The following is a 19,597-nucleotide window of genomic DNA, read 5'->3' on the forward strand; positions in this document are numbered from 1 at the left end:
CCATCACTGTACCTCCGTGGTAAACATCCTGTTTACGACTCATGCATTTGAAAAGCCCCACCCTGTCGTTTAAACAGCACCATGCAGTTTAAATTTTACAGATAAGGTACACCACGTGCTTGAGGTAGTGAGCAGCAGAAGAGCACTGCACATGTTGCAGAGGCGCCTCTCGCACATTCCTGTTTCCCACACATAACGGGAAGACTTTTCACCTCTCAAAATAGGGTGGGGGAAGAAGTGGCAGATCAAAATGACTACACCAAGTTTATTTGTATCCACTGATGGCCTCAGCTGGACTAGCAGATCTGCAATAGAAGTGGCAGTTCATCTGATTTGGTAGCAACCAGCTCTCAGAAAGCGAGCGTTTTTAGACTGAACTGCAAGTCCTAGGTGTTGGAATCAATATCAGGCTGACATACAAGCCATGAGTTAATGTTTTCAACTAAGAGAAGTGCTGATTTGCTGGTGGATTATGATGAGGTGATAAGGTGTATTAGGAATATAAACAAACATTCTTGCACCTTTTTCTTGCCAGAATAATGTATGTGACTGTTCCATATAATACGAGAAATAATGTTTTAAAGTTCAATATTTCTTATCCTAAATCTTCACTGTTATTTTGTATAATTTTTAAAACACACTGGCTCTATAAATGAAAGAAACAATAGCACCTAGGAAGCAATTCCCTCTGCCATTAGCATTTTGCCATGGGAACCAAAGTCTTTACACTATAGCTATTACAGGACCTATTCATGCACCACTTCTCTCGTATCATCTCGCCTGTGGAAAGCAAGCTCATCATGAAAATGAAACATTTCGTCCTCGAGGGGAAATGCTGGCTGCTTCGTTGCTCTAGACCTGCTTGCTGGTTGCTACTCTAAATTGCAGTAGTTGACTTCTCTCTCCCTAACACCCCTAAAAAGTCCTGCATCTGACCTTCCAGCCAAAAGTAGGATGCCACAAGAGCAACTGCAAAAAAAATGGAGATACCACAGCCTACATGAGGGAAAAGAATGGAGGTTGAAGCTTACTCCAGGTTAAGGAAGAGGCTACGTGTCTAGGAGGTGAACAGCATCAAACATGCACTGGAAGCAGGTAGCTCTCCTCCTCTGCTGGAGAGAAAAAAAAAGGGAGAGGGGGTATGAAAATCCTCTCCTCCCAAATTATATTTAAGAGTTTGCAACATTCTATACTCTCTGATCTCCATTATTTTAACCAATAAATTTAGGCAGCACATTAGCCAACCTTATTTTTATGCTGTTAAACTGTCCGATGTACTGTATTACCTACCTAGCAGAGGAAGTAAAGCAGGATAGTTGTAAGGCATCACAAAGAGGTTTACACAGGTTAAAGTAGTGCTTGCTTTTAAATACCCAAATGGATGGCCAAGTTCACTGTATTTTCCACTGTTACTCACAAATACCTGATAAAGAACATAAGAACACTGTTATATTTAAAACAAAACATTCTAAAAAGTTGCACATTTATCAGAATAAGTGCAATCTGATTTTTGACTCTTTTTAAAGAGGAGAAGGGGAAAACGCTAGAAAATTGCCGAGTTTGATTTTACCTGTGTACATACAACTGGACATGCACTTAGACTTGTAAATTACATACATTAGAGATGCAAAGATACTTAGTCATTTAGTCTATCCCGGCAGGGTGGGATTGCTCTCCAGAGCATATTTTCCAGTGATTTGTCGACAATATATTTAATTACTCAAGGGAAGTAATGGACGCTCCATTGCTTGACACCATTTAACAGGCTATACCTGATCTCTGTTGCAGGTAGATTTTTCTAATAATTTGATTTATAAAGTTATCTCCCTAAAACACATGCACAATTGATAAAAAGCCTGATTTTTCATTCTTCAATACATTGACACAAACTCTCAAACTAAGGAGATATTGCCAATTGTAAACATGAGAGATAATCAGAGCATTAATCCTCAGAAGACTGATTATTAAGATACGAATTTCTCTTAAATTTGGAGGATGCCAATATTCTAGAGGTTGTAACCATGACGTGGAGTACTAAGTTTGAGAAACAGACACTCTCTATTAGTGGCAATATACAGAAGTACAAGAAAGTCCCATTTAGAATGTACTATTTACTCTTACAGGGACACAGTCAACAAAAATCACTTTTTTCTGCAGATTTGTCTACTGATGTTACAAGAAACACTTAAGGTTGTTGTAAATGAAAAAAAAAAATCCACTATTTTTCCAGGTTTTTTAACTTTTGTGCATTCGACAGCACTTGGAGTATAGTTTGTCAAATAGTTCCCACTGTAATTAGTCATTTTCCCTCGTCTGAGTGGATCTTTCACACAACTTGGAAAAGAAAAGCAGTTTAAATAAACTAGAGAGATTCATTCACAAAATTTGTCAGGGGAACTGAAGGGCAGATGAGATAGCCAAGCATGCTTTAAAGCCATTATTTGGAATTCACTGGATTGACTGCATTCCCTCAGTTTTTTTCTAAGCAACACTGATTTATTTTACTGTTGGTTACATTTCAAAATTACTTTTACCATTTATTTGTAAGTTAGGGATTTTAACATCTCTCTGCACTTCCATGTGGTTTCCAAATTCTTTCTAGGTAATGAAATGGTCCCAAATTACCACAGTACCTCACGTATATTAAATGAATTCATCTTCACAACAGATCCCTGTGAGGGAGGAGAATCCCATTTACAGAGAGGGAACTAAAGCACACATAAATTAAGGACTTGTCTACACTACAGGGACTATAGTGGCATAGCTACAGCACCGCAGCTATGCCAGAATAACCCTGTAGCATAGATGCCGCCTACGCTCACACACAGGTTTTCCCTGCACAACAGTAGCTAGGTCAACAAAAGGCATTCATCCGTGGATCTAGCTGCATCAAACACTGAAGGTGAAGTCGGCATAGCTACAATACTCAAGGTGCACCAGAGCTATATCGTCCTAAATTCTAAGACCTGGTGTACACCAGTATCTCTCAACTTTTTATACCAGGGACTGGCTTTGCTGCCTTCCTGAACTGTGTCAGGCATCTCAGGGACCGGTGACGGTCCAGTCACCCATGTAGTTGCGCCACTGCAGCACTGTAAGTGTAGACAAGCCCTAAATGTAGACTGGGTCTAAGGGACTCGCCACAGGCCATGCAGAAGAAGCCTGTGACAAAGCCTCCACAGGACCAATCCAGTGCATTAAGCATGAGGTATGAATTGGACGGGAGAAGTTAAAACCACTACTTACCACACAGAACATTAGAATTTGTGTCACTTAAATAACATCTAAGAGTTCTAATAGAAATCAATAATCTCTTTCTTTTCCAACACGCAAAGGACAAGTTGCATTTCATCTGAGTGTGGAACCTGGGGGACACATTTGCCACTGAAATGCTATGACTTCAAAACAGAACTAAATGAATGGATGAAGCCTGTAGTGGCATCACCTCTTCAAAGGCTTGAAAAATCTAGTCAGAATTGAAAGGCAATTGGCATCTTTACATATCTCCTCAACTCAACTCAGCAGAACAGTGTAACAGACATACCTCTTGCCTTCTTGCAGGTTTACACAGATTAACGTAGCACTGCCTAGGGATTCCTATTGACTTTATAATAATCAAATAAAGGCAAATACCTGCCAGCAGGCATGGGGAGACTTTCGTTCCAAGATGTACTGCGTTAAGGGCGAAGGTTCAAGTTCATATTTGTCAAAAGGAAGCTTGTCTATTACCATTGGCTCACAATCTACACAGGAGAACCTCACAACAGGATGAGCTGTGCGTGGCGGCTAAGAGAAGGAAGAAAAAAGATTCATGACTTAGAGTCCACCAACTGCCTGATGTTAAAGATAATCAGGTTAATTCTTTAATGCTAGTAACTGCCACCCAGAAATTTGCTTTTTTTTTTTTTAAATTTAATATAGCTCCAATCTAAGGTACTATTTTAAAGTATTCCACTTTTGACACGTTCTTTTTAATAAATCAAATCAAGCTGTATTACTAAACACAGATGAATAAAATCATTTAGTAAACAAACAGCTGACATGCAGTAATGCACCTCCTCCCATACACACCCTTTATTCCTCACTAGCCTTCAACACTTAAAAAAACCAAGTTAATCATCAAGTTTTGACAATAGCAGAAGGTGAAATTCCTACCATGTGATCCAGATGAATCAAGATAATGGACTATTAACTAAATCATTCACAAGTTATTGAACAACATTGGCACACTATTCCCTCCTAACCCACAAAGGGGGGAAAAATGTAGTTAATATTAAAAAATTTTAAATATTTCAAGTCCTAAATCCCAGTCAATCCACAAAGTGCACAAATACATGATTTAAAGAAAACCTGAACTCTTTCTCTCAGCCTGCTGTTCACAGAAATCCGTGTTTGAGAGCATATCCGCTTGGCCAATACGATTGCTCAAAATGTTCCCTAGTGATTGATTTCCCACCCCCCAAGGAAAAACTAGCACCTTGAGCAAATCGCACAAGTGCAGAAACATAACGTGCCCACTTCGAAGAGATAGATCTATGAAAAAAAGGCTGCTAGGTCAAGCCAATAACCAACAAAATGACTGTGTTTCAGAAAAGAGCAAGCACATGCTGCATGTTCCCACGATTTAGAAGATGCAATTATTTGCTTCCTTCCCTGCCACAATTTGCCCTGCTAGGAAGAGAAGAATCATATACATGGAGTCCTGCTACGTACCAGGAAGAGTGATTCCACAAAAAGGAACATCAAAAATGCACTACATCTTCTAACCCCCTTTGTTGAGATAGTTTAAGACTCCATGGCTCTACTTTCTACTCCCATTTTTAAAAAACACTTTAAATAATTTAGTACAAAGTATAATTTTGACTCAATATTTTAAAAACTTCATTTCCACAGTCGCAAAATGCAAAGATATTGAATTAAAACTTGATTGATGCAATATTTAAAAACTATTAAAAGAACTAGTTTACTGAATGGAAAATTTATTGCAATAAACTTTCCGGATCCAGAAGTGATGTGGGATGCAATTTCTAGACTTGTCTTCACCAATCAGCATCATGGAGAGTCAATTCATTTTTTTTTTAGTGAAAGCCAGACCATAAGCAAGCCTGGGGTAATTTACTGTTCATTTAAGAGCTCTCTATCCGATCAGGAGATGTGGAATCCTTTTCTTTAGTTGGTTTTACTTACCAGAGTTGGTGAGTTCTGATCAGGCCAAAATGACTCTGGAATTGGCCAATGCCCAACAGGAACACCAGTTTTAGGGTTAGGTCGTACATAAATGAGTTTATGACAACTATGCCACGGTTGAGAAGCAAATGAATTGATGGGCCTGGGTGAATCAACAAGTCCATCTAAAATTTAAACAAAGCAAAAAAAAATAAAATGAAAAATAAAAAGCTACATGGCATGCATTTGTTTCCCAGGAAGTTCTCTTATTAAACAACCAATGTCCCATTTCATTTGTTTCAAAGATGCCAATGTGTGTCTTAACATCAAGGCTGCACATCTACATCAGCATGTAAAATGGCATAATTTAAAGTCACTTTAAGAGCATGTTTGCCCACACTCTACAGTCCTGCTCCAGCTACACAGCAATTCAACTAAGTGCAGCACTGCTTGCTCAGCGTATTACACAAAATGAAGTTGGTTTAGACTCAGTATTAAGTACTTGCTTTAAAAATGGTACAGTATACAAGTCTAGAATCTCTGACACTGCCCTGGCTACAGAAACAGGTCACTGACATTTTATAGTCTCACTGAAGGTGATACAGTATACAGGGAATAATGTTAGTATTAGCTGAAATTAAATGGGAAAACTTCTCCAGGGAAAGACAAAATTTTTAGAGGTGTAAAATGTATCCTATGGCAATAGATTCAGTCTCAATTTTCAGCAGTCTGTTGAAGTTCCTAATGCCTTATTAGTAAGTCATTTCACTCTTCTCCTCCTCCACAGAAATGCAAGTTTAAGGGTTTTGTTAGTTAGCGCATTATGTCCTATTACCTCACGTACATTCCCCCATTTTATATTAAAACTGAAACAGTTAAAATAAGCTCAGATTTCACAAAACCTAGATGTGGGTTTGGAACATGGCTCAACAAGGTACAGGTGCATAGCTAAGCTTGCCAGCCTAGTTTCCAGCATTTGTCACAGGTATATGCTTTTGATTTGATTTGTTTCAGGAATGGTTGACTGGTATTACAGAACATGCCCTTCTGTTACAGACCAATTCATTTCTCCATTTTTTGTAGCGTGCACTACAATAATTTGAAGAGCACTAACACTGCTACGTTTCCCCATACCAGAAACTTCTGCTGCTCTTGGTTTAGATTGAACATATTTGCTTCCTTGACGCACACCAAGTCTGAGCTCTCTTGACACTTTTGTGCTATGTTGATACTTACACTCTACTGTTTTATAGCTTCGGATAAAAGAGAAAAAAAAACAACACTAAATCAAGTTCATCCAGTTACTTTCCCATACAAGAGCAACCTTGTGACTCCAGTGTCCAGATCAGCAGATGTCAGGGACTTTGCTTAGTGCCAACCTGGACTGCACAGGATGCCGGGGGCAAGTCTAAAATATTCTCCCAAGTAGATGAAAAGGCATTATGAGGAAAAACAGGCAGGCAGGCAAACAGGAAAGAAAGGCAGGGGGGAAGAAAAGGTGGCTCAGAATGAAAGTAAGGGTGATAGATGATCACAGTAGAATGCCGAAAGGACCCCCCAAAAGCAACAGATACTCTTGATTTTTTTGTTCTACTTGCATACTCTATGTGTCTTCAAGTTTGCTTTTAAGTGTATGATTTTCTGTGCATGTAAGTTGTAGGGAAAGGAGTCTTCCTAAACATGCCAAGGGATCAGTTTCTTTCCTCCATTTTAGATGTCGAGTTCTGCAAGTCTGAACAAATTGCCCCATGATCAACAAATGTATTTTTTCCCCCACACTCTCCCTTCCTGTCCAGGCACATAAATTTTCACTTGCAGTTAGGAAAGAAAAGTTTCGAGCCATTACAGTGTGATCAGTTTCAAGCAGCACAATGCCAAAAACATTAAAAAACAGACACCTTTACAGTGTATCCATTTAAAACCGCATTTAAAGTATTTTTTTTTTTAAAAGTCCACTATAGCACCTAAACAAAAATTCAATAGAATTACATTTTCTTTTTCCCTATTCATTTTGTGGATTTGACAGCACATGTATATAGTTAGTTTCCTCTGTTTCTGAGGTTCACCGTACCGAACGTGGGGAGAGAGAAGCCATTAAGGGGGGAAAAATGTGAATGGTAAAGCCACAGAAGTTTGCAGGTGCAGTACCTGAAAGCCCTCTCTACACCCCCCAAATGACTAGATTTCAAATAGGCAGTATCTCCAAGACTAATTAAATTCTGTTGCTTGTAACATACTGAAGAATCCTTAACGGTGATCCATGGTGGTATTCTTCAAGAACTGTAAATCTAGCAGGTATCTTTTGCAGTTGCTTTCAAAGGCCTTGTCTATAGTGGGTAAAACAAAGGTGTATTTTTCACATATGCAACATATGTTAAAATGCACCTTCCTTCAGCGCAGAGACAGCCTGAGAGCACCAAGGGTTTGTCAACACCAGACATTTTGACCTCAAGTTCACTGACTGGCAATTAACACTAACTAGTTCATGTGTTTCAAAAGGCTAGCATGTACACTCCCAAATATTTGTTTCAGGATACGTGTTGCTCTTTACCCTAGGCTGACTCCAAGTAAATCCACATTAGCTTTTACAAACATACTGAAGACCTCAAGTTACTAGAGGGTGAGTTAACTCTGGTAAAGTCTAGTGAAGCCCAAATAAAATTCACACACAGCTCAAATTTATTTAAAAAAAAAAAAAAAGTTCTTACGATAGATTTTGAGGTATTTAAAAAAATAAACAGCTTTATATATTGTCAGCCCTATACTGCTTTGAAAATCTACATAGCATTCACAAGACTGGTGTGCATAATGCATCCAGGATGCTTTCCAATTATTTCAGCACAATACAGTTATTAATGCCTCTACTACTTACTTCTGTTGATGAGAGACAAAAGCTTTCAACTTTGTTCTATATGGTACCAAGCTCTTCTTCAGCTTGGTGTGGCTCAAAAGCTTGTCTCTCTCCCCAACAGATGTTGGTTAAGTACAAGGTATTACCTCACCCACCTTGTCTCTCTAGTATCCTGGGACTGACAGTTACAACTACACTGCATCCACTATTTACAACAGGAATAAGTAGCAATGCTGGATATTTCTGTCTTTTGAGCTGTGGTTCCTCAGTCAACAAGATAGCAAGCAATAATGGCATTTCATTCCTAAGACAAGATCGTTTAAGGAAAAAGCTCAGATACCACACACATTAAGGATCTACACTGAGCTTACAAAGCAACAAAAAAACCACTTGTACATAGATTACAGCTACAGAGATGGAAGTGAATAGTTACTGTACCTTCTCCAATGGGAGCTGGGTCTGGTCCTGATTTTTCAAAGTTAATAACAACACCACTCTGAACTTTTTGAACTAGAGATTCTAAACACTGGTTCAACATTCTTTGTGTCCGCACACAATAGGAGCGACCTATAAGTAAGAGAAGAGCAATGCAGCGAAAGTCTGAAAAGAAGTCTCAGCAAACCTTAATTGTGTAAGTAAGGAAGGATACTGTTTATTATAAAAATAAAAATTATATTATACGTCAAGGCTCTTTCAACTTTATGTGGAATCACCACTGCAGTGTTGCTGCTTTAGTGACAAACTCAAATCATCAACAGACATGGCACAATACTTCCACAGTGCAAACAATACAGACTGTGAAAGACAAGTTGGTCTTTTCCATCCTGTGCATTATCACCAATAACACAGGCTTTGCAGGCCAAAAAAGCCTTCAGTGACAATGGTGTAGACCCATTGGAAGCAGTCGGTTTGCACAGCTCAATGCTGTTGATGATGCTTCTGTTCATTCGTGTGTAATTCACTCCTTTTAGCTGTATTAGCACCAGAAGGTTAATGAAGTAAACATTAGTTATTAAAGGAAGCAGGTTTTACTGAATACATAAGGAACAGATCTGATGAGTGAGATGGTTTCATTTTTAATCACTTTTCAAAGACGACGACCAGCCTTTTATAAAGAAAGGGGAAGGGATTACAAAGCTTAACATGAAAAAAGTGAAAAGCTGTCAGATTTAAAACAGCCAGTATTTTTTAATTTTAAAATACTCTTGCAAGGCAGAAACCCAAATGCAACCGTGCTATGCTAACACGTTGAACTGGCCAGGGTAGAGTCAGTGTCCAAAGTGAGAAAAATTAGATGTAAAATTATTCTCTCCCTCCATCCCTCAAGAGCATCCCATTAAGACAACTTAGAGAGTAAGACAAATTCCACGTTGAAACCAAAGCAAAATAACATCCAACTACCTCCTGTCACTTCACACATCTGTGTGATTGCAGATTCATCAGTGGGTACGCTCCCTAGTTGCTCTGGTTCAACAGAAGAAGCTCCTGGCAAACGCAGCACTAGGGCAAACAGCCTTTGATCCCAACGAAATGGTTCTTTGGTTAGTTCACTTCCAGGTAGAGGAGAATTCAAAGGAAGATGAAGCTAGTAAAGAAAGATTTGAAAGCTTTAAGGGATCAGATGCTCATTTGAAGACATGTACCCAAACAAATCATCAAAATAATGGATAAACTGAAGGACCAGTTTTCTGCTCTATTAATCAGTGCTATCAAACCATAGTCTGTGAACTCCTAGTGCCTATGGAACTCAGCAGCGGGGCATTGGGAGAGAAGTTGGTCCACCTTTCTTAAAAAGTGGTCTGCAGAATGAAGCTGAATTACCACCAATATAAATCCAATTCATAATTCTTTTAGCACACTGCCAAGATGCAAATTCACAGATTTTAAAACTGAAATTCTTTTGGGAGTCTTGTTAACAGTTAAAAGTGAGTTAGTGTTCCCCCGTAGCCATTTAAAAAAATAAAACAACTATGAAAGTCTTACCTCCTCTTGAACACCAGCAGTATGTGTCAATTTGTTTCCATCCGTGATGGTAATTAAAATAGATGGCTCTAAAAAGAACGGGTTTCTCCCCTAGAGAAAGAATAAAAACATGTAAAATAGTAACAAATAATATTTAATTCCATACTTCAGTTAAACTTGTGTTGGTTTGTAAACGTACTCATCAATTTACAGCACATAAAACACAGTATCTGCCTTTAAGAACTTAAAATGCCAAACAGTCCTTATAAAAGCGTGAGATGGTTTTAAATCTGTGGACATGTAGAACTTCACAACCGAAATGATACTGCACATCAAAGCCACACAGAACTTCAGACTGACCACAAGTATAGAACTCAGACCCCCCTGGCCCATAAAGTCACAGGTTCCTATCACTTAAGCAAAAAGTGAGTGTTAGGAGTAGACCCTCTATGACACTAAATAGCAACAATATATCTATATTCCAGCTGGCTCTCCTTGCAGGAGAAAATAAAAAGATCAGTATACTGTAAAATACATTCAGGAGACTTAACAGTGGGAAAATTAATCATCTTTAAAACTGGGCTTTTTTTTTTTAAAAAAAAATAGTTCATTAAAATACCATACTGAGAAGGCAAACATACAACATAGCAAAGTTTGAAATAGTTATTTGATAAATGTCTACAGTTTTAAGATTCCAGGTGTACGTGCATGCACACACAATATGCACCGAACACAAATATACACAGAACACGTTTCCATGTGGCTTAGTGTGTGACACGAGAACTCGAGTTTTAAAAACGGAATTATTTGTAGTTTATGAATATTGATAGTACATAACACAAGAACTAGGGGTCACTCTATGAAATTAATAGGTAACAGGTTTAAAACAAACAAAAGGAAGTACTTCCTCACACAACGCAGTCAACCTGTGGAATTCGTTGACAATGGATGTTGTGAAGGCCAAAACTATAACAGGGTTCAAAAAATAACTACATTAGTTCATGGAGAATAGGTCCATCGATGGCTATCAGCCAGGATGGTGAAGGATGCAATCCCATGCTCTGAGCAGCCCTAGCTTCTGTTTGCCAGAAGCTGGGAGTGGATGACAGGGGATAGATCACTCAATGACTGCCTGTTCTGTTCATTCCTTCTGAAGCACCTGGCATTGACCACTGTCGGAAGACAGGATACTGGGCTAGATGGACCATTGTTTTACTATAACCAGTTCAAAGCAGCCCCCTCATTTTACTCATACTCCATCACCCCCCCAACCCCGCTCCAGATATTTAACAATATCCACAAAGCAGCAATGGTTACAAAGAGTGTTTGATAAAATGTGAAGAACAAACATTTGTTACCTGTCCATAATTGTCTATTCCAGATACTAATCTATTGAGATTTAACAAGTCAAACGAGGATCTGAGAGCCTGCCCGAGGGTAGTCAGTCCTGAAGCTTGGAGGTTTTTCAGTTCATTCATGAATGTTGCATGATTTTCCTTCCATCCAGCCTGTTATGTAGTAATATAGAGAGAGACAAAAAAGACAGTTTATTGGTCATTTTACTAGTGATCTGGCAAACATTAACTGCAGGGTCTGATCATCGCTTTTCCTCTCAGAGGCAGATTACATTTCTCATTAGCAAGTAGATCCTATTGTGCTTGTATGATCCATAGATTTAATAAATAAAAAAAATAAAATAAAATCAGAGGAGCCACACAAGTATCTTCCCACATAACTGCAATGTGTACAGAACATGAAGTACACAGTAGAAAACAAACTACAAACAGTATTAAGTTTTTGAAACAATGACTCTGTCTATTTAGCTCTTTTTATGAAAGCTGCAGCAAAGCAGAAGTGACTAATGGAACTATTTGGGTACTTCCATGAGAATGAGAACATTTGATTTAAAAAGTGTGTCAAATGAAAGGCATTTAGAAATCGAACATGAATACCTAAGGCATGGTGGTGAATGAAGGAGCTGCAGGGAGAGCACACGGAGCTGCTCTTGTGGTGCTCTGCAACTCCTCCCCAAACAGCCTTACCCAGGGCTAGAAAAACATGCAACACGTGCTCAAGGACTAAGCCTAGCAGCCCGTGAGAGATACCCGTGCCGCCACATTCTTGCTCCCTGCTCAGTGCCCACCCCAGAACTAGAAAGATGTTAGACAGCTGTGTATCATTAACTGAGGACTTTTAATACTGTATAATCAGCCAACTTCGAGAAGTTTTACAAAAGCGACTCACTATACTTCTCACTTTTCTTGTACTTCCTTTCCCTCCTGGCTTTACTCCATTTACGTTCATATACAGATCGTGCCTCTTATGCTTTCCTCTACACTTTTCCTCCACATCCATATTATATATTGTAAAAGCACACTTTTCTCCTACCCCAGTTTCTCTACGTCCTACCTTATAACTCTAACTCTACTTTCTTCCGTCACTTCTTCCTTGCTGCTGGAAACTGGCTCAGATTCCTGCCAGGTTGTTGCCGGGAACCCTTCTATCTCTTTAGCAGACAGACACTTTCTAGTTGAAGACTGATAGTTGCAAGGTCCCAATCCCTCCCCCACTGTTGGAAGGGAGAAGGGACATTGTGTCTTGTCCTCTGCATCCCAGAGACTCCTGACTGCTGCAATGGGGAGTACAGAACATCTCTCCAATATTTATAGTTCACTCCCTCAGCTACCTGGCTGCTGCAAGGAGGCAGGTGTGTACATGTGCAAGTGTCATTCCACCCCTTACCCCAAGCCTCAGTTTTGAGTCCTCTACACTGAATAGTGCCAATCCCTTCCTTTGATGCTGCTCAGAACTTACCTGAGCAGCAGCAAAGTAAAACTAACTCAATTATTGTTGGTTTCAGAGTAACAGCCGCGTTAGTCTATATTCGCAAAAAGAAAAGGAGGACTTGTGGCACCTTAGAGACTAACCAATTTATTTGAGCATGAGCTTTCGTGAGCTACAGCTCACTTCATCGGATGCATACCGTGGAAACTGCAGCAGACTTTATATATACACAGAGAATATGAAACAATACCTCCTCCCACCCCACTGTCCTGCTAGTTTCCACGGTACGCATCCGATGAAGTGAGCTGTAGCTCACGAAAGCTCATGCTCAAATAAATTGGTTAGTCTCTAAGGTGCCACAAGTCCTCCTTTTCAATGATTGTTAGTTTTGCTAATGCCCACCTAACAGAGTACTGGGCCCTGGAAGGCATGCTTGTGTCCCATGCACCTGTTACTGCCCTTTGAAACTCCAAACTGTGGTTGTAAGCTGTATGTCTGCTCCTAGTCATGTGTTCTACAGGAATTTACATAGAAAGCTTCCTGTCTCTTTAGGCAACTGAGTACCGGGGGAGGAGGGGCGGGGGGGGGGGAGGACAAGAGGAAGAGAACCTCTGCAGCTATCAGTTAGAAGGCCAGAGTGGGAGATAGCTGCCAGTGCTGACTGTGGCAGAAAGACTCAGCTGAAGCAGACTGTTAAGCTCTGGGAGAAGAGTTGTAAGGACCAGGAAATCTTGGTGATAAGGACTAAGGCAAAAAATAATTAAAATCTTAAATGCAACTTAACACTCAAGCCTTGTCCTAAGTCAGTCCTTACTGCAGATTCAATGAAATATTCTTCACTTCCTGCTGCTTTCAATGATGTATGTCTAATTTGGGTATCTGTTTGTAGAGCACTTTGGAGAAAACAAAAAATATTTTTATAATCAGTAACCATGTTCTCAGATCCTTATCTGCTCTATCTCCAGCCACAACAGGAAGAGTAAAAAATTAAGTTTCATCCTTAACTTTAAATGTAAGATCTATTTAGATGAAAGATGCTATATGTAAATTTAAAAAAAAAAGTCACTAATTTCTTTAGAGCAGTGGCTCTGAACCAGGGGTATGCGTACCACTGGGGGACAGAGATCTTCTAGGGGGTATATCAACTCCTCTAGATATTAGCCTAGTTTTATAACAGGCAACATGAAAAGCACTAGCAAAGTCAGTACAAACTAAAATTTCATACAGTTATAACTTGTTTATACTGTTATATATACTATATTAGTGTTTCTCAACCTGTGGGGGGGGGGGTCGTGATTTATTTTACAATTATAGAGATAGTAATTAAAAATGAGAAAAGTAAGTAATTTTCCAGTAATATTGTGCTAAAACACCTTTGTATTTTTTAGGCTGATTTTGTAAGCAAGTTTGCAAGTGAAGTGAAACTTGTGGTATGCAAGACAAATCAGCCTCCTGAAAGGGGTACAGTAGTGTGAAAAGTTTGAGAACTACTGCTTTAGAGTAATTCTATGTTGCATCGAAGTGAGTGAGTTATATTACACAACATGCAGGACACAGTTTGTAAAAAGTTTTTAAAGAGGTGACAGTGTACGTGGCCCTAAATGAATGGACATAACATTCTCCTTGCCCTAAATAGATCTTGAAATCCAAATAAAAATATTATTCAAGACCCCTATTGGGAAAATGGGGTGAATGAAATGGAAGGAATCTAGATTACTCAGAAGATTATACTGAGGGCAATTTTTTATTTCTATTTAGTCAGCAATTTGAATCCAGGTCAGCTTGGTAGTATCCAAGAATTGATATCATAAAATGGCTATTTGGTTGGCCAGCATGAAATGAGTTAGACTTCCATCCAGTTGTCCACACCACAGCTAAAGCCCCGAGTCTCAAAAAGGGTTAGAATTGAACAGAGAAAGAGCCTTAGCTACTGTGGCATGGTTAACAGTAGTTCTCCAGAACAGACACTGCGGCACATTAGTAGGCCAACACAGGGAAGTGTACCAACTTGTGATGTACCAGTTCTGCAGAGAGAAGTTATCTGCAGGAGTCAGTCTCACACCGTGCACGAGTGCTAGCTTTCATTTTAAAACCAAATTTAAAACCCCACATGTAGTGGAAGGTTTTTGGTCTTGCATTCATACGGCTTCTTTTCTAAAATAAACAGAAGCCATGTGAAGTTGAGACATACGAAAGTCTGATTAGTTTGGGTTGGTGTTTTTGTTTGTAAAAAGAGGAGAGAAGCCAAAACTCACTTGTTTTGCCCCTTAAATATATTTAAAAAATTGTTTTTAAAAAAAAAAATGAAGTTCGGGACTTTTCCCCTCCCCGAAAACAGACTTGCATCAGTGGTTTTGGTAACAAACTTCCCTGCCCCTGAACTCTACCCAGCCACCCTCCAAATTACATGTTCAGTGGTCTATTATTGTACAGATGCATTGACAAACTTGTAGATTGTGGAGTGTCTTAAAAAAGCAGCCAGAGCTTTTGAAAGAAGCAGTTTTTGGTACAGAGCTAACTGCAACTGAAGATTTCATCCTCTGAAGCTGAAGACAGACTCATTTCCAGACTTCAGGGCCTCCCAAAAGGTGTTTCTGTTCTGATGCAAGATAAGTGTTGCAAATGATCTTAAAGTGTCAGGCAACTCCCCAACAGATGCTATTACCCCACCTTCTGTTCTCTGAAACAGAAATCTCCAATGGCAGGACACCTGCTTGTGTGCTTTAAAGTGCTAGATTAGAAGCCCTGTGAGTAAGGGCAGGGTGTATGCATATTCTCTAATCTCTTCAAACTAAGTTTGTTTTTTGAGGGGTAGGACAGCAAAATGCTCAGAGAAAGACCAAGGCTAAGAGCTTTCAGACCTAGTCTGAACTCCTTAGTATCAGTGCCCCAGAAGTGGAGGGAGAGTATGGACTGGGTACAGGTTCCCAACCTCAGCAATGCAGACAGCCCTCCTGCATTCCAAGATCTGCCCCACAGATATTTCAAGATAGTCTAATAACCAGCTAGAAGAATCTCCACCTTTCAAAATCCCTCATTTTGTTGCCTCTAAACAAGTTCTTTCACCCTGAATCTTGGCAGCGGGGATTTTTGGGCCAGCTCCAATTCTTTTGACTTAACTGAACAATTACAAAGGACCTCCGAATCCTCCTAACTCTTCAGTACAACTGCTAAACGTCATTTGGTAGGAACGCCTGCCAAATGAGTTAAATTTCTTGGTTGTAAATCAGGTCCCAGGCCCAGCTCAAGATGTGTTCTCTGAAGAATGGTGTTATACATGGTTCCTGATCTCCTTTAACATATGGATTGGGAACGTGACAGAATACACGCTTATGGAAGCATAATTCTTTCATGTCATAACTTTTGAATGATCTTGAGAGCATACCTGGATTTCCTCCAGTATATTAACAGGATGTCTTGTATATTTCTTTTTTGTAATGAGCGATTCTATAGGGCTATTCCATGTGAGTGCAGGGAATACAGGATTTCCCTAACTCCACACCTTGTTTAAATAAATGCCTGTGGAAGCGAAAGTAGCATTTTCTCTCAATTAGTGCAAGGCTTGCTTGGAGGACATTAAAAAAATATCCAAGTGAATAGTACAAAGATCACTTCTGTAATATGGTTCTCTTGGGGACTCTGACCTAAGAATGTAACACTGAAAAATGACAGTGGTATTCAGAGTACTCCAGGAGTTGACACTGGACCTGGGATTGAGGATTTCTGTGTTCTTGCTCCTCCTCCCCCTCAATACACTGTTAAAAGTATCCTGCAGAATTATTCAGAGTAATCATTTCTGAGCTCGTGTCAGCAGCAGCCTTTCAAAAGTGGTTAGGGTTATAAATTGCTGCCTTGGAAAATGCTACTGTGAGGGAATAGTTATTTTCATCTGCAGGTAGGAATACTATAAAAATGAAGGGGAGTTGGAGATGCACACACTGAAACAAGGAGAGTTAAAGAGGCCATGTATGCAAATAGACAAGAATAAAGTCAAAGCCCTAGAACAGTTATATTTTTGATTCCTTATACATAATTCCAGTCGTGAGACTTCAGTTTTTTCAGGTCTTCAAGTACCCAATTCCTACTGGATCATCTTTATGCACAGAATTTAACACTGAGTAGAGTACATCTTGGCATATAAACTGAAGTGTTAATTTACCATTACTTGAAAATTTAGAGGAAAAACTGAACAGAATTGAATTTTAATGGGATGACCTTCTGGTGAATATGAAGGTCTAATACTTATACTGTACTTGCTTTACTGGGCATTTGTGAGAATCACACACCTGCTGCCCCAAGCCATGATTGGGCAAAAGGGATGTCAATCAGCCCTCTGTGGCACTAAATAGAACTTTCAAATATCATCCTCTGGAATTCTGAAGCTTGTCTTGTGAAATACAATTCTTCACTCAAAGACATCTGGTAGCACTTCACAACTATCCTGTCTCCTTCCAGACAAAAGCTGGAGAGACCTGCCAAGGGAAGAGAGGGGGTCCACCAGCTAAGTGAATAAAAATAAAGTAGCAGAACTAAGCAGTACAGGAAAGATAAGAAATTAAAGAGTCAGTTAAGTTTAAATAAATAGTTTTAATAGCTGGGAAAATTAAGGTAACTGGTGTAGGATTCAGTTGAGAGGCCTGGGGGAATCTTCAAAACAAATGTTTGAATTAAAAAAAAACAGTAGGTTTTCCTAGTTGTTCACTTTAAGTTTGGACAAAAAGCACCATCCTCATGAGAGTATCAAAATGCAAGAGAATAATAAGCAGACAGAGTCCCTGGATTTTAGATATGTACAGAGCAGGACGGATTGATTTAATCAAAGCGATTTAAATCACAAGGTGGAGGAACCTGATTTAAATAACTGATTTTAATCAATTTTCCCACCATTTGTACACTTCAGTTATTTTCTAACGAAAAGTGCACTTTCATTGGTTGATAGAACCATTAAAACATGTCGATTTATAACTAAATAGAGCCTTTACACTAGATTTGGTACATCTTTTTGCTACCTAGCAGAGTACACTGTAACTATATACATTTATTTAAACAATTATGTAACTCAATATTTTCAGATTCTTGTTAATTTTACATTTTAGTAGGTTAGAAAATCGTGAATGACATGCTTTTTTAGTAGAGTACTAACTTTTTGCTCATGATTTGTGTCAAGCTGCATTAAAGGATGGTAACTGGAATTTAAACACATAAAATAGCATATACATTTAGCTTTAAAGAAAGATAACCTTGCATGTTCAACTACATCTCTTTTTCACACCCCGGAGCAGGACTGGATCCTCTAAGCAATCCAGTGGAAGGTAAAACATACAGTGTAGTTTTATCATGCAATTCTGTGATCCAGTGTTTGTCCTCTCTCATCTCTTTGGGCTAGTCTAGACTAACTTAAGTTTTAGGTCAAGATAAAACTACATTGTATATTCTACCTTCCACTGGATTGCTTAGAGGATCCAGTCCTGCTCTCTCAATCTAGAGCTTATTTCTAAAAAGTCAGTTCTTTGACACTACATAAAGATCTCCTTCAAGTTAGCAGGCAATTTAATTTTGGGGTGCCAAACATCTTGTCATTTTTCTTACTCTGCCTGTGTGCTTCAGACAGTCCAGCATTTGAAAAACCTCAACAGCCAGGGAGAGCGGCACTCACCAAGCTGACAGTGCTAATGGTGAACAAGCAATTTTGAGCCCTAAACACTGAAACCTAAACCCACCCCACCATTCCTTAGAACAAAACAGTTTAGATAGCGATCTAGTGTCTTTGAATTAACCCTTAAAATAGACTTTCAAAAGCAGCAAAAGATAATAAGAGCTCCTTTTCAGTTTAAGCACATTAAGTAAGTTATACACCTGGCCAAAGAGAAATGGCTAAGGGCTTCCCAAAAATATTGGCAGGCTTGTAGTGATCTTCATTATTAAACCAGTCTTGGAGAAGCACCTCTCTAGACACATGCTTATACTCCTTCTCTGAGATCATATACCATCTGGAAGCACTGCATTATGTTTAAATTTTAATGCATCAAAAGTGAAGTAAATTCACAGACTGAAATAATTTGCTCTAAACTCCACAAAGTATTCACACACATATAAAAAGGTCGGCAGAAGTGTCATTTGCTCTAAAAATTGCTTTAGAAAATCAAGATAAACAAATAGTTTGCCTATGCTACTTACAGCCTTGTAGATACAGGAATTATTTCAGTTTTAACATTCTACTTTTCACCATTCATGAGGTCTTGTTTTTTGTTAGGCATTCCACTTGGGATAGTGAAATTAAATCAGTCCATTTCAGCTTTGGATTCCCTTCCAATAGCACAATGTTATTGCTTTTAATTCCAACACAGTAGAGGATTTAAATAAAAATTAGGGCTGTCGATCAATTGCAGTTAACTCACGCGATTAACTAAAAAAAATTAATTGCGATTTTAATCGCACTGTTAAAACAGTAGACTACTAATTGAAATGTATTAAATATTTTGGATGTTTTTCTACATTTTCATATATATTGTATTCTGTGTTGTAACTGAAATAAAAGTGCATATTATTTTTTATTACAAATATTTGCACGGTAAAAAATGATAAAAGAAATAGTATTTTTCAGTTCATCTCAGACAAGTACGGAAGTGCGATCTCTGTCATGAAAGTGCAACTTACAAATGTAGATTTTGTTGTTGTTACATAACTGCACTCAAAAACAAAACAATGTAAAACTTCAAAGCCTACAAGTCCACTCAGTCCTCCTTGTTCAGGCAATTACTAAGACAAACAAGTTTGTTTGCATATACAGGAGAATATGTCACCAGAAAGTGAGAACAGACGTTCGCAAGGCAC

At 38.8% G+C, this 19,597-nt stretch overlaps 1 protein-coding gene across 6 annotated transcripts in view; it reads right to left on the reverse strand.

Annotated features, from left to right (window-relative positions):
* Positions 1 to 19,597, reverse strand: part of LOC311526700 (integrator complex subunit 6-like) — a 53,226-nt gene that overhangs the window by 17,527 nt on the left and 16,102 nt on the right. For 4 of the 6 annotated variants that reach the window (XR_014713099.1, XR_014713100.1, XR_014713101.1 and 1 more), the window contains exons 3-9: positions 11,338 to 11,487; positions 10,001 to 10,090; positions 9,419 to 9,602; positions 8,456 to 8,584; positions 5,188 to 5,351; positions 3,634 to 3,786; positions 1,291 to 1,423 (exon numbers count right to left, since the gene is read on the reverse strand). Coding sequence is in view for 3 of the 6 variants with exons in the window: in XM_084639990.1 (XP_084496116.1) it covers positions 1,291 to 1,423; positions 3,634 to 3,786; positions 5,188 to 5,351; positions 8,456 to 8,584; positions 9,419 to 9,602; positions 10,001 to 10,090; positions 11,338 to 11,487 (1,003 nt within the window). In the remaining 3 variants the exon portion in view is untranslated. Of the gene's footprint in view, positions 1 to 1,031; positions 1,113 to 1,290; positions 1,424 to 3,633; positions 3,787 to 5,187; positions 5,352 to 8,455; positions 8,585 to 9,418; positions 9,603 to 10,000; positions 10,091 to 11,337; positions 11,488 to 19,597 lie in introns of all 6 variants that reach the window. The other 2 variants (XM_084639992.1, XM_084639991.1) reach the window with 2 other exon arrangements.

The sequence above is a fragment of the Lepidochelys olivacea genome (assembly GCF_965140295.1).
Source record: "Lepidochelys olivacea isolate rLepOli2 genome assembly, chromosome: 9".
NCBI classification, from domain to species: domain Eukaryota; kingdom Metazoa; phylum Chordata; order Testudines; family Cheloniidae; genus Lepidochelys; species Lepidochelys olivacea.